The 15,097-nt window shown below is 44.3% G+C and overlaps 4 protein-coding genes across 7 annotated transcripts in view; 2 read left to right on the plus strand and 2 right to left on the minus strand.

The window, feature by feature from the left end:
* The window catches only part of LOC139823402 (uncharacterized), a 42,946-nt gene extending 35,754 nt beyond the window's left edge, over positions 1-7,192 (plus strand). For both annotated transcript variants that reach the window (XM_071795912.1, XM_071795913.1), the window contains one exon: positions 1,788-7,192. In XM_071795912.1, coding sequence (XP_071652013.1) covers positions 1,908-4,346 — 2,439 coding nt within the window. In that variant the 5' untranslated portion in view covers positions 1,788-1,907 and the 3' untranslated portion in view covers positions 4,347-7,192. The remainder of the gene's footprint in view (positions 1-1,787) is intronic.
* On the minus strand, positions 7,178-8,292 carry Mrm2 (Mitochondrial rRNA methyltransferase 2). The gene has a single exon (XM_071795918.1). The coding sequence runs from the start codon at positions 8,026-8,028 to the stop codon at positions 7,288-7,290; it is 741 nt and encodes a 246-aa protein (XP_071652019.1). The 5' UTR covers positions 8,029-8,292; the 3' UTR covers positions 7,178-7,287.
* An 849-nt stretch (positions 8,293-9,141) lies between these two features.
* On the plus strand, positions 9,142-12,383 carry LOC139823404 (WD repeat domain phosphoinositide-interacting protein 3). Its single transcript, XM_071795917.1, has 6 exons — positions 9,142-9,398; positions 10,086-10,262; positions 10,342-10,599; positions 10,696-10,897; positions 10,973-11,196; positions 11,292-12,383. Exons 1-6 carry the CDS (start codon positions 9,332-9,334, stop codon positions 11,396-11,398), a joined length of 1,035 nt encoding a protein of 344 aa, XP_071652018.1. The 5' UTR covers positions 9,142-9,331; the 3' UTR covers positions 11,399-12,383.
* Positions 12,212-15,006, minus strand: LOC139823407 (uncharacterized). Of its 3 annotated transcripts, none has more exons than XM_071795922.1 (6): positions 14,673-15,006; positions 14,226-14,362; positions 13,975-14,149; positions 13,779-13,864; positions 13,572-13,707; positions 12,212-13,318 (listed from the first exon to the last, which is right to left on the minus strand). In XM_071795922.1, the coding sequence occupies exons 2-6, from the start codon at positions 14,304-14,306 to the stop codon at positions 13,122-13,124; spliced, it is 675 nt and encodes a 224-aa protein (XP_071652023.1). In that variant the 5' UTR covers positions 14,307-14,362; positions 14,673-15,006; the 3' UTR covers positions 12,212-13,121. The 3 variants fall into 3 exon arrangements, with proteins under 3 accessions (XP_071652023.1, XP_071652022.1, XP_071652021.1); XM_071795921.1 differs by having other exon boundaries at positions 14,635-15,006; XM_071795920.1 differs by having other exon boundaries at positions 14,628-15,006.
* Between the last annotated feature and the right edge of the window lie 91 nt (positions 15,007-15,097).

Raw genomic sequence — 15,097 nt, forward strand, 5'->3', positions numbered from 1 at the left:
GATTCGCAACACTCTCGGGATAAGCTTCCCGCAAGTAATGCATTCGTTTCTCTCTCACCGGAAACGAATAATTTACGACGCGTGCGTTTCTTACGGTAAAAATTGATCTAGATTGCACGCACCGTCACATTTATTTTGTTAAGAACTATACCAGGCGGAAGAGAAGTTCCAAAGAACGCGCGCCTCTCTAACTACTACATATATTTCGCAGAAATTTCTTCTGTTGTCCGATCTCGAGATAGTCAACGATAAGAATTACCCCCGGTATGAACTAACAATAAGATATACGACATTTCGCGGCTTCTCATTCGCAACGCTATAAAGTATCCGCGTCGCTCCTGTTATTGCTACTGAAAATAGAAGGCGAGAAGACCCCTGGAATAAGACGGCGGCGCGTATTCCCGCGAGGCGACGACACGTAAACGATCGGGAAGTCGATTCTCGTATTTGTACGTCTTATTCACGAAGCAGACATAATCCCGGCGTGCCTGCGTAACGGTAAAAACAGATCGGCGTGCATTCACTTTTCCTCGCTGTGTGTACGCACACTCGCAGGCGCATTATCCAGCCGGCATATGAGGCACGCACTTTGCAGCGCACGCCTTTTAAGGATATATGCGAACGGTAACGTGTCAGTGCCTAGTAACAAGCCGAAACACATTGTACTTCTCGAAACCTCCGAGAAATACAAACGGCGGTATCACGCGATGCAATTGCCTACGTTTAATTATCCTTTTATCCTTTTACGTACGCTTTATACGCGGAAGTCTCGGTTAAAAGCGAGATATAAAAGTAATTGAAGAGCGGAAATGGGGGACGTCAGATGAGCGCTACGTTCTGATTTTTTTTCTCTACCGACGCATATAGATTGTGCAATAAAACGTATGACAAGTTATAGTCTGCAATTATCTCTTTATATAATATAATATACTTATATTAAATATTTAAATAAAATTAAATTTAATTTAAATATTAAAATATCTTTAAAATTTTCTTTTATATGTTCTCTGAATTATGGTATAATTCTGCTATATGATTCGCGTCCAAGATTCGCTGTCGGTTTACACATGTTCCCGCAGACCATCATATTCGCCTGATGGACATATTTCAGCTGTATAGCTCTTCCTTTCTCGCTTATCGTTACTATCACAGTAAACTCGACGATTAATTGGACGTTCGGCGGTCGAGTAAGTTGATAAAATCGGCAATCGATTTGTGGCACGTATGTTATTGTGGCATAGTATGTCACTGAACGCGATGAGATAGGAGTGTATCCCGTGATTTTTCCATTACGAGCATGCTCCAAGAGGATCGAAAACAACTTTCACTCGACAATAATAGTCGACTTATTCTTTTCCGCTTGTCACGCTGCGCCCTGGTCTATGATTACCAGTCGTTTCGAAGTTCTCTTTCTAATTATTCAAATCATATGACTCGTAGAGACAGATGGATTTCTAGCGGGACTTTAGAGAGACGAGATCGAAGCAGATGCGCAACATTCTGAGAAATTCCTGTGGAAACTCGCGCGGTCCTAAATTGCCTCGGGGGAACGATGCGTCCGGTATACGCGCGTTGCCGGCTAAGTGGCGTCTATTAAGATTAGAAACTGGGTTAACATTGCTCCTTGGGATGAGCCGCTACTTAAGTGAAAGCCCTGGCGGTTGAAGTTAATTCATCGCCGCGTTGCGCAAACGTATTGCTAATTTCTCCGCTCGACCACTTAAACGCTCACCACACGTGTAAGCGCATAGAAAACATATTAATTTCATCTTCCTATCTGTTGGCAGACTGATCCGATGGTTCCAAGAACGAGGGACAGGTGACAAGCAAAATCCAGACGAGCGCTCCGAGATATATTTCCCGAATTCCGCGAAGAGGCTTCGATTAGAAGCAACGAGGACGAAACGATGCTGAGTCTACGGCGAAGGCATTCTCGGTGGAGAATGTTCCCCGTCTTACTGTTTCTCGGAATGATCTGCAGTGGCGAACTGGCGCCTATCCGTGTACCTGAAGAAACATCGTCAGCGACGTCGTCGACACCGAAAAAGAAGGACATTGGCTCTCTGATCGACCACTGGGAAGGGTGGTCGATCCTGATGGACGCACAGAATCTCCAACCCAGTATGGACCACCCTGCCCCTTTTTTACGAAGGATAACGCCGAAGAGCGTGTTCATCGCGCCGGTGTTACCCGCCTGCGCGGAGGGTTATCACGCGGACGAGATGGGCAGGTGCGTGAAGAGGCAGATAAGCATTGACGGTACCGCGCACAAGAACTTTCTTCTAGAGCGACTCAAAATTATGTTCGGTAATGCGCTAGCCTCCAAGAATGACCAGAAAAAATCGACCGGTCCCCTGCAGCTTAATATCCCTCTGGTGCCCGACATTAATCGTCCATTGACGAACGTCCGATTGGACGAAATATTCTCGACAAACGAGCCGGTCGCGGTACCGACTCGCAATGATACTTACTTCACGGGAAGCGAAGAGAAGACAAAGCCGCACGAGACGACTCTGTACGAAGTGAAGAACGATACGACCCTGGACAAGGAGGAGTCGGCGTTTTTTCTTGAGAATTCCAGTGTTCACGATGTTGAAAAGATCGATCGGAAATCACCAACGACAGTTTCAATCGCGGAATTGATCGAGGAGATGAACGATACCAATTCCTCGGAAGTAGTGGACTACAAGATCTCGATAAACCTGAAACCACTATTAAACTCTTCAAGCGTGAACAGGGTCAACGCGAGTGACGGTACGGAAGAAAGCATCCCGATGGCGGAGAAGCGGGAGGAGAACTCCACTGAAACGCCGCCCGCACTAGTGCTGCTGATCTCGCCTACAAAATTGACAAACGTAGTGGACGATCTGTCGTTGACGCAAAACGATACCGCCGAGCAAATCACGCAAATGTCTGACGTCACCTCGAACACTACCACGAAGGACAGCATCATCGTCGAGACACCGGACTCCACCGCGCTTCCACCTGCGAAACAACTGACGTCGAATCCGCTGGATGAGCAACGAGATAACGAGACATACGCGGAAGACGAATTAACACCGGAGACTTCCAAGCCGAACGAGTCGCAGGAAACGGATTTCATCTATGATCAGGAAGAGGACGACGGGGATTATCAATACAGCACGGACGTGCCGGACGATGAAGACTCGACTGAAGGTGAGGAGATCTTGAAGCATGGAGAGGCCGGCATGACGATTCCCACGCGAGACATCGAGCGATTAGATCGCGATCGTCATCAACGGCAGCGAAATCGAACCGCAGATCTACAGAAGAAGATGCTCGATATAGGCGATCGAGTCATGATCCGCTTTAACGATTCCGCGCCTACGGAGGACAAGGACGAGGCGGGGAGCAATGTCTCCAGCGAAGTCAGCATCGACGGTGACTTCATTCTGGAGACAACGATCCTGGACGTGAACACCGAGAGACTGCAAGTCACCACTCAGTCGCCGCCGGACGTGACGGAAAAAATCGTCAAGGATAGCGAGAACGGTTCCAAAGAATCGTTCGGCAAGAATCCCGATATCGTGCCGGAAGTCGTATTCTCTCAAGACGCTCACGGCGCGGCGTCCACCAATTCGAACGGACGCGAGCGAACCGAGCAGCTCTCTACGAGGATCGAGAATGAGAGGAACGAGGAACTGGAAACTGCGCCTTCCTCGTCCGAGTCGCTGTTGTACGACTCGCCGGAGGAAGACCCGATAACCGAGATCCACACGATCAACGAGAAACGATCGGACGCCAAAGAGAGCGTGCTGCAGGAAAGTTCGAAGGGCTCCCAGTCAAACGTCCCGGTGAGCAGTTCCAAACAGACTACGATGAATCTCGACTCCACCGAGGATTTCGTGAGATTTCCCGATTACCCAAGGCAGCCGCAACAAAGTAATTACGTGAGGTTCCCGTCTAACGAAGCCAACAGCATACACAGTCAGAATTATAAGCAGAACACGCGCTATCTCGCGGACGACGTCGTCCCTTACGGCGGCACCAGCACCAAGAGCAGCGTACCCACGCGTCAGAAACCAATTTACTATCTGACGGCGTCAAGTTGGAAGCTGGACCGATCGCAACCCGATCACATCCAGACGACGGCCAGCGAGAGGCAGAATCGGAGATCGGATTTGATGCGTTTCTGGAGTAAGATGCCGCTGATCAGGGATCCGGACATGTATCCCTATCAGGACGAGGCGACCGACGACGACCAGAAACAATTCCACGACCGATTTTTCCGGGGGCGATCGTCGCGGAGGTTGAGCCCCTTCACGGAGACGTCGCCGAGGAGCAGGGTGCCAACGCAGAAGCGAAGAACGCCAATCGGCATGTAATTGTCTTCACGTCGCTTTCCTTTGAAAGAAAGGTTTAATGAACTGTGTTTAGAACTGTGTCAAATGACTTGAGAAGAATTCCGAAATTGCGTCGAGATAGTTCGCGGATTGTTCGCCGCGTTTAGATCGCTATCGTACGAAGATTTCGAAGAAATAAGATCGATGAGGAGAATAGTTGACGGAAGATATTCCGCGACAATCTGTTGGAGAAGTTCGAGAGTCGGCGGTACTATGTGTATCGCGCCTAGTATTTTTTTTTGCTCAGCGAATATGTTGCAAATATGTTGGAAACTTCGACGATCTCAGGAGGGGTGATCCGGAATCTAAGTTATCTTCCCTGGTATTGCCTTCCCGATTCTCCGTGTGAGAAGAAAACTGGACTCGCTAAGAGCGGAAGGAAATTTAAGAAGCGTACTTAGACATGTATTACATTTGCGTCATATCGTGTTGGCGATTTTAAACTCGTATCTGGGAAGATTTTTTCGGTGAAAATCTCACAAAGGATGCGTATTAATATCTATGCTGCGCAATTAATAATGATAAGCATTGGACAAAGAAAATAGCAAGTAGCTGACGTAAAAGATTTGTGCAATCGACAACGAATTTTAATGAGACGTCCAGCTTTCTACGGAAAGTTCGAACTGCATCGTGCATTTCAAAATAAAGGCATCGAGTTGCTAAGCGTCGGATGTTTTTTGCGAACTCGTTACATCTAAGCGATAACGAATATTGAATTGCATGAAAAATATACGTCGCTCTTTCGAACGGTAAAGTCGATCGAGAGGATCGATTTGTTCGAACTAATATTAATTATAGGCTAACATTTACGAAACAAGCAAACGAAAGCTGAGATTTTCTACGGTACCAGAATACACTAAAATAAAGTAGAAGAAACACTGCCCGAGAGAGAGAGAAATAACTTTTAAAAATTTTTTATGAGTAATTTTTTTACATTTTTTCGACTGTAGAAATTAATAATGATCCACACTTTCGTCACATATTTGATTTTACGTACGATATCCGGATCTCTATATTTTTAACTATCAATGTTTATTATTGTAATAATATAACAATCATTTTGTAATGAAATTTTTATTTATAATGACTATTTTATTTTTCGTAATTCTATTATTTTAAACGATTAGTTTGTCATGTTTCGCATGATATAAATAATTTCGTCATATTGAATACTAAATATGCGACGAAAATGCGGGAAAATGCGAATAAATCCTTAATATAAAATATATCGCTGATTAGGCTATCGCATGGTGAAATAGTCATTAATTCAGCCAAGTTTCGTGCGAAATGTCGTTGATGAATCTTTATTCTCTGTGCAGCAGAGAGATAGTTATTAGACTCGTCAGTGTTAACACTAATTTCGAGATAAGGGTACATGAGCGGCGTTTACGAGCTCGCGAGCGATACGTCGAGCTCATTTACTAACGGAAGTGTTATTGAAGCACAGACTGATCTTTACAGTTATTATAGAGTAGTCGATTTTTGGTCGTACGAAATTTTGAGAATCGTGTTGCTCAGTAAAAAATATATCGTGCAGCATCAATTTCGTGCTCGTCGTTGTAAGATCTGTAGAGAAAGACCAGCGAATCACTTCGAATTACACGACCTTTTGCAGATTCTTAAATCACTCGATTTTATAAACGACAAGCGTGCGCGAACGTGTTAGATCTTTTTACAAATCAATCACGAATTACATCTATATTAGCAAACCCACAGCGTAGAATAAGTGTTTTTGGTGTGACCTAATCGATCGTTGTTTCACGTCGATAGCTTCAAAGGTGATTTCGCTCGAGACAGGCAAAATCAGTGGTCGAAAAGTTTCGATGAAACTTCTTTGCCGTATTCGGCCTTGCCTTTCATTCACAAGGCAAGATAAATTGCATTTTGACTTAACGGCAACATTATCGTCACCGATACCGCTATAATGAACGCTCCGGTTATAACGTGACACGCAGTAAGCAAGAATACTTAAAAAACTCTTTATTATTTGAATAATATTAATAATAAATCGACGTAGAATACTTTCAATGATTTTTATTGATGCGTAAATCGTAAAAGTCTTCTCTTAAAAGTAAATTAATTTTTATTAGACCTAGACGTATATTGGGCAATCAATTTAGAATAATGTGCTATTACTTGTCATTGCATGACACTCCCGGAATTTGTTACAGCTTTCTTTCCCTTAAAATCGAAAAGCTTAAAAAATATGGGAAATGTTTACATCAAATATAATACTAATTAAGCATTCTACTCAAATAATATTTACTAAATCCTGTTAACACTCGTATATTAAAATTGTCTAACAGTTTGCTTCTTTCATTTTAATCTGTTGCACACGGTGTTGCTATAACCGCGGCTTTTTTATTATAGCGGACGCTACAGGGACTCCGTCCCAAGCATCGAGACATTTCGAATCAGCTTTTGTTATTCCTGCTACGAACGCGATAACGAAGCCGAAAGATTTTTACGATACTTGACATTGTGCGGCCAGTAAGTCTAACTGATCTACGTGCGTCTCAATGTGATGTGTAATGTCTCTCGTACTATTTGAATGTCGATTCGTGTACATATTAATTTTTATCATTGAGAAATGTATATACGCATAGAGGCATAATGTAGGCATAATATAAATAATATAAGTGTTAACAGCAGAGCACAGTCCCCGATTGCGTATTAATCGTGTATTAAATCTTATTGTATTATTTATAGCGAAATATATCGATGTATATTGCATTTGTCGTGTTGTGCAAGGCCGCCTGTTAGATAAACGGAGTGAAAGGAGTTGTGGAAAAATGAATCGCATACGACGCCCGTATGATACCAAATTATCGTGCTCTTTTATTTGTACAACCTGTCCACCCATCCTCCACGCGTATCCTATACAATTGAAATATCGTACCTACAAAAAAACTAATCAACTGTATCAGCTCGTCTTGAGACCCTTAAACCCTCTAGCCAGGAAGAATTTCTCGGACGACTCGTCTCTCGTCGCGTCAGGCCTGATCACTTTCACGCTACCGTAAAACTTGGACAGATTCTCTTCAAACTCCTGCGCCTTACCACCGTCCCAGACTTTCACCACGAGCGTACCCTGCGCCTTACTGAACCGCACCGCGAATCTCAGGACGGCGTACGCGAGTAACATTATATTATCGTGATCCATCTCCCTCACGCCGGACGCGTTCGGTGCCATGTCGGACAGGACAACGTCGGCCTTGTCCCCGCGCAGCATTTCGCTCAGAGCCTCTTGCGTCTTGGCGCTCGTGAAATCCATGTTCCCCAGAATGGTCGCGCCTTCCACGGGATAGAACGGCAGCCTGTCGACGGCGTACACCCTGCCGACGGGGTCCTCTCTCTTGGCGTGCGCGTTGGTCAGATTGGTGGCGACCTGCGTCCAGCTGCCGGGCGCCGCCCCGCAATCTATGACCGTCAGACCCGGGCTGAGGATCTTGAATCTGTCGTTGATCTCCAGGAGCTTGAACGCGCTCCTGCACCTGTAGCTCTCCTGCTTCGCCATCTCCACGTACGGATCGCGCAGCTGCCTCACCAGCCACTGCTGCGAGCTGTGCTTCTTGCCCTTCAGATTCCGCGGGGTCTCCCTGAGCAATGCGCAACCGGTGTGCACGCCCCTCGTCCGCGAGACACTCCTGTAGAGAGAATTCATCTCGGGATATGTACACAATACAAAATGTGATCTAACCTGACCGAGCGTAGTTCAGGGTAAACGCTCGACGTCGAGAGACTTTTCGCAAATATCCAATGTCTATCCGTCACCAGATTGAGCGTCGTACATTGCCAGCGAATCGTTAGTGCGTACAAATCACGAGCTAACTAAATCTCCCATTAATTAGAGGATAAACGTGTGTGGAAAACAAACTGGACTCTGGGCGCGGCCATGTTGCGCTACCGCGACGTTGGTTATCAGCTGATCAACATCTGTCAGTCGTTACTGCAGAAACTTGACGTATCGGTATCAAACGTATTGATCGTCAAGAAGGATCGGTTCGGGACTTTTTAATGAAATACGCAGATATTCAGATGCGTTACAAAAAATGTTATAAAAGAAAGTATCTCACTTCAAAACTGAAAATTTTAATCTGCTTCTAGAATTGCTCGATACTGCACTTTCTGCACTCAAGACGAAAAGAGATGCATATACAGACGTTGACGAGAAAAAGGAAAAAGAATAAAAGGTGTAAAACAATCCTATAAACCTCGAACGAGAAACCACCGACAAGATATTATTAAAGAATATCGATATTATTGACCGTCGACATTATTCGATCGCCGACATGAATACCTGAACAACTAACTTATTATTAAATTTGCGATTTATGTGACGAAATTTAATTAAGTTCCTCTCTTCATTATTGACATCATATTTCAGCGATTAAATCGATAAGTCAGCGACCGCGGGGCGAGGAGGCACCAAAAAATTAAAGAGTCTGTTGTCTGTTTTCTGTTGAACTAGTTCAGAGTTTATCTTTTTTACTCCAGGTTGAAAAGAAAAAGATAAACCCTGAACTAGTGCAGCCAGTTCAGCAATAGAAAACAGACCCTTGCACGTGTTGGTGAAACGTCAATGAATAACAATAAATCATAAATTATTACGTAACGAGTTAATCGTCCAAATTTTGACACATGAAGTCACATGAACTTCTGATCTAACAATAAGATCGTCAGCCTTTAATAACACTCATGCCTCGATGCCTCGAATAACGAGTGCAGTGCATATATACTTAATATACAACACATGTATCAGAGAAAATAGTCAGGGCACCCATACCACGTACGCGACGCACACATGCGCGTGCACGTTCGCGGCACGCTCGTAGCGGCCTGCGGCAGGGAAGAGGGAAGAGCAGCGGACCGGCGGCGGCGAGCGGCGATGTGACCGAGGAGCCGCGGCGCGAGCGCGAGACGGACGTCTGGTGTCCCGGATGTTTTCGTCGACGTAGTGATCCACGATGAACCTCACCGCGGGCAACGCGCACGGCAACGGCCTGCTCTACGCCGGCTTCAATCAGGACCAAGGTACATACGTGCGTTCGCGCGTTCTGCCTGACAGCCGCGCTGATAACGGAGCATCCGCGCGCCGCGCGTATCTGTCAAGAGATCCGTCTCGCTTCCGCGTTCTAACCTAGCCGAGCCGTCCGCGGCTCGTTCGCGGCAGACGGTACCGCGACGACGACGACGACGATGACGCGATCCGCGTCGCGGCGAGAGCAATTCAGCCTCGGCGTTCCTAACCTCCTCGCCGTGGCCGTTAATCCGGAACGCCGGAGGACCCGAGGACCGTCGCGATCTCGCCGATCGATCGACCGAGAGCCTCTTCGCCGAGGAACGTCGGCGACCCGTCGCGCGATTCGCGGCAGATTCGTAGATCCGCTCTCGTACGATCCGCTCTCTCTCTCTTTCGGATCAACGAGAGATTCTCTCTCGATTTAGAAAGCTGCGGCAAAAGAACGACACGATTCGGTACATTCGTTTGCATCTCCTTTTCCTTCCATCTCATCTCGAAGCGATACCGTTGCACGGTTGAAGCAAGTCGGCGCGATATCGCATTTCTGTGTGAGTTTATCAGGTCCAGTCATCTTCTGCGCTCGTGTCGGCGCGTGCATGTATCGTAAATATACGCGATAGTCGATTAATATTGCTAAGGAAAAGGATGTACGTGTAGCAGATAAAGCTGTATCACCGCCTGTGTTCACGCATTTGCAGGATGCTTCGCCTGTGGCATGGAGAACGGATTCCGTGTGTACAACTGTGATCCGCTGAAGGAGAAAGAGAGGCACGACTTCAGCGACGGGGGCCTCGGATATGTGGAGATGCTTTTCAGATGTAATTATCTGGCGCTGGTTGGCGGTGGAGCCAAGCCGATGTACCCGACAAACAAAGGTTCCTTTTACTTTTCTATATATATATACGGTACAAATATTGCTACAAATTGAGGCCACTTTATACTTTGTGTTTGCAGTCATGATATGGGACGATATAAAGAAATTGCCAGCAATTACCCTAGAATTCAATGCACCCGTGAAGGGGGTCAAGTTGCGGAGAGACAGGATAGTGGTAGTGCTGGAGGGTGTTATTAAGGTTTATACGTTTACACAAAATCCTCAACAGTTGCACGTATTCGAGACTAATCCTAATCCGCGAGGGTTGTGCGTTCTGTGCCCGAACAGCAACAACTCCTTACTCGCCTTTCCCGGACGAAAGAACGGTCACGTTCAAGGTAAGATCTGTCAAAAAAAAAAACAAAAAACGGGATCGATGCGTCTTGCACGTCAAATATATATTGATTACGTAACACCGACGACTTGTATTTCAGTTATAGATCTGGCTAATACAGAGAAGCAACCCTTAAATATAGAAGCACACGAAACGCCTTTATCTTGCATAGCTTTAAATCTGCAGGGCACCAGATTGGCCACTGCCTCGGAGAAAGGTACTTTGATAAGAGTGTTTGATACGCAAAACGGTAACATGATTAACGAATTAAGAAGAGGAGCGAATCACGCAAATATCTATTGGTAAGCGATCTAAAAAGAAATGTGACGAAACGTGTGGTGCACGAAATGTTGACTGATATGTATGTTTTATTTCAGCATAAACTTCAATCACGATTCTACGTGGCTGTGCGTTGCCAGCGATCACGGTACCGTACACGTATTCGCCGTCGAAGATCAAAAATTAAATCGCCAATCTAGTTTAGCGTCCGCCACTTTCCTGCCAAAGTACTTCAGTTCGAATTGGAGTTTCTGCAAATTTCAAGTGCCGGGCGGTCCCCAGTGCATGTGCGCGTTTGGTCAAGATAACAATAGCATCATAGGTAAGCGTAATTCACCATGTGAATTAAAGAAATGTCAAACAAAAACCGTTTTACATGCTCCGTTCAATCTTTCACGTTTACGATCCTTTATGCAGTGATATGCGCAGACGGTAGTTATTACAAGTTCGTATTCAACAACAAGGGTGAGTGCACGAGAGACTTTTACGCGCAGTTTCTCGAGTTGACCGATGACAAAGCGTGATCGGAGGATACATAACCGGCGGTGGACTCCTAACCGCGAGAGATGACCTTCGTGTTCCTTCATTGTTTTCACTCATTTCGGCCGAGTAAAAGAACGAGCGGGTACGGCTCGCAGGTACATCGTATTCATGGATTACAATACTCGAGCTGTTTATATAGGGGAAATGACGTTTGTACTAAACGTTACGATAGAGGACCAAATGAAGAGTTCTATTAATTGTTGGTGATATCGTTGGTGTGTTGTGCGCGGATTTTTTTCCGAAAAAGAAAAAGAAAAGAAAAGAAATATTGACAAATAGAAGAGGAAGGGAAAAATACCTTAACAGAGATTGTGTCATAAACTTGTTACACGAGCCTATTCGCTGACGCCTATTGATAGAAGAGCAAATTTTTAAATATAACAAAAAAACAGAAGGAATATTTCCCCAGGTGATAACGGGGGACATCGCAAGTTACTTGTTGGCGTGATACTCACGTTTTCTTACATTTTAGATAAGAACGCTGCTGCAGCTAACTAAAGCAAATGTTGGCCATAAATTATCCTTGTGGCAAAAAGCAAATAATCATTTTCCGTAGCTTCGCGGTAAGCGCTTTGCAATGCAATCGTGTATCCCTATCGATCATGTGTTTTGTAGCTCCGTAAATCTTTTCGTTATATTATATATAAATACATTACTATAAAATTGATATATACATCCCTACTCTTCGACGATTTTAAATAGATTGCATCCGTTTTTGGCGATTTGTTGAACACGTCTTTGTTTCATATGTCGAATCATATCATATATATATATATACACGTCATATACATATGTATCGTACTGAAGTATTGTAATTTTTATTTTTACGTTTTTCCATACATCTAATATACATATACACAAGAGATTCTACACTTTATATCACACGGTTATTACCGTAAATAACGAGGTTGTAATTTCACAAACAAGTTGAGTTTAAGTACGAAATAAAAACTGATTATGCCACGATTCGGAGTCCTGCCCCGCTATTTCTCTCTAATAAATTAGTCTACAATTCATATATAGCGTTTTCGATGTTATCAATCTACCGAGCGTAAATTATTCGAGATCTTACTTGCTTACACTAAAAAATTAAATTCAGTCTTGCGCGTGAAAGGAAGTGCGCACTCGCAGAGAGAGAGATTACTTTTGGAATCGTGATATTTTCACCCGTCAGAATTCCGACGAATGGAAATCCGAAACGCATGTGTGTCGCATGTGAGCGTACGGTGGATATACAGTTTTTTGATTGAATGACCTAAACACTAGTATCTGTGCGTTACATTAAAGAGCCATCTCAACGCACGAATGTAAAAGAACATGCATGAACTTTGACAAGGCAGAACAAGGAGAGAAACATTTAAATATGAGAAGCGCGTTTCTTGCAAGTTCTCTTGAACTTTACATAGTAAAATCTTATAAACAAAAACATGCCATCCTATGTGCGATACACTTTTTATTACGAAAACCTTCCGTCAGTTTGCAATCATTTTTCCGAGATAATGCACTTTTATTTCACGATTTTACAACCATCTCTAATTGCCATCCCAATTTTCGGACTTGTCCGAAAGCACATATATTTTTGTCAAAATGCATCTACGCCACGGAGAGCTCGTCACGATCGAATCTTGCGGTTTTTGCGATATTACGAGGATTTTCTCCATCCTCATCGACGAATCAATTCTCCATTGTTATCTCATAATATCTTTAAAGTTCGTAAGGTTTGTTCACCGGCATCTGAATCGCCGCCTTTGGTACCTCCAGCGGTACGGGAACTGCGTACTTTTTTTTCATACTGTGTACCTCGTGCATAAGTCCTTTCTTCGTCTCGAGGCTCTTATAAGTACTGTACACCACGAACCAGACGTAAAAGCTCATGATTATCAGGAAGAAGGCGATTAGGCCTGAAAATATTCCATCATCTCTCAGTAAAAATCACGATAAATATTTCATGTGATAAAATAAAGTTAATATAAAATTCTTCAGTGAGTAAAATGATATATCGATCGCTCTAAATTTCTCGTTTCACGGTTACGATGTTCTTTATTAAATTGTGAAAGAATAAGGGCCCAGTTGAATTTTCTTTGAGATACAAAATTTAACCGAAGAAATTCGTAGCATTACGGGATTTTTATATACTTGAAAATTTCAACATACGTTCGCAAATACCAGCTCTTCCGCCTAGAGTAGCGAGGAAAGGGCAATCCTCCTCTACCAGGAATAGTGAGATTGCTAAGGCTGATATAATAGTGATCTTGACCATCATCCAAGGCGCCATAAAGTGACGATTATTCTGAAAATCAAGTACATCGTAAACAAGAAAGACCTTGACCTCTGACTATTCTTTCAAGCGATTTCGATTACCGTTAGAGCTCCATAGAGAAGTAACATAGTAGAGATGAAGTGGATAACCGTGATGACGAGGCCACAGTACATCGCATATACCATTTCTACAAATATAAAATCATCTTTTTGTAAATTATACAAGAGGGATAACGATGGTTTCTTTTTTCTTTCGTGCATGATTTTTGTGCCTCGCGTGAATGTAAGTGTTAATAACCGGTTGCGTTGTGATGCGCCAGGTCCATTTTTTTGGTGTTGAGATGATTCGACGATATCTCCTCCAAAGCCTCCCTCTCGAGGGCGTCTTCGGTGTCTCTCACCACCATTTCTTGAATCCCCATTGCGTGCGCCAGAGCCAGGATGAAGAATATCATACTGAATCCGGATGAGAACTGCGACATTTATTAAAATTACACTCAACGAAGCGGATTAATTGCTCGAGATAAATCTCGTAGAGGTTGTTGTTACCAATTGGAATATGGCAATTAGTATTGTGCCCTGCCTCAGGTTGAAAATAGTGCAAAAGTTTTTCAACAGCCCGATCTTCATCTTGGCTTTTGAGAATTAACGTAGATCGCAAACTATAGCTCTTCGCAAACACACCCCTGAAAGTTCATTAATTATTTTCTATGTAATCCATAAATATCTACGCGTGTTATTAGATTTTAGTTTATTAAATCACTCAAATCTTCTAAGAAATATATTTCGCTATTATAAATAAAGTAGGTTTACGAACTTTACGCGCAGCGAGTTTGTATTGTACTAACAAACGCGGAGATTATTTTTTAATAAATAAATTACAGCGAGTAACAATAATCAGATCAGATCACATTCCCATGCTTATCTCGATAATTTTACTGATTATCTTGCCTGTTACCCCTTTTGGCAGCCTCCGTGCAACGCGTCGAGACGCACCTTAAAGCAATCGAAGTCGCGGCCAGTGACGAAAGTAGGTGAAACGCACGTCGCCGTTTACCTTCGCGGCAGGTGTACTCCTAAACACGACCGTAGGTGTGCTCGACGAACCACCACCGTCTGCTCGCGATGGGAATCAATAACTTTCGCGGACACACCGTGACAGGGGGTAGGGCGATCCGTGGCGCCGGCAGCTTCGTATCGCGGGGTATCGGCGACGAATTCTCGCTCGCGACACCCGTGAGATCGCGGACGAGCGCGACAAATAATGTAACGGGAAAAAATAGCGCGTCTCGGGGTCGATCTCGCCGGGGTGCTTGCGACGCGCAGAACGCGAGAGTGGCTTCGTGGTTCGAGGGGGGTTGAAAACGACTGCTCGACGGGCGCGCACGCGCTGTAACACACGCTATCATGCATCCCTTCGG

This window comes from Temnothorax longispinosus, chromosome 12, assembly GCF_030848805.1.
Source record: "Temnothorax longispinosus isolate EJ_2023e chromosome 12, Tlon_JGU_v1, whole genome shotgun sequence".
NCBI lineage: Eukaryota > Metazoa > Arthropoda > Insecta > Hymenoptera > Formicidae > Temnothorax > Temnothorax longispinosus.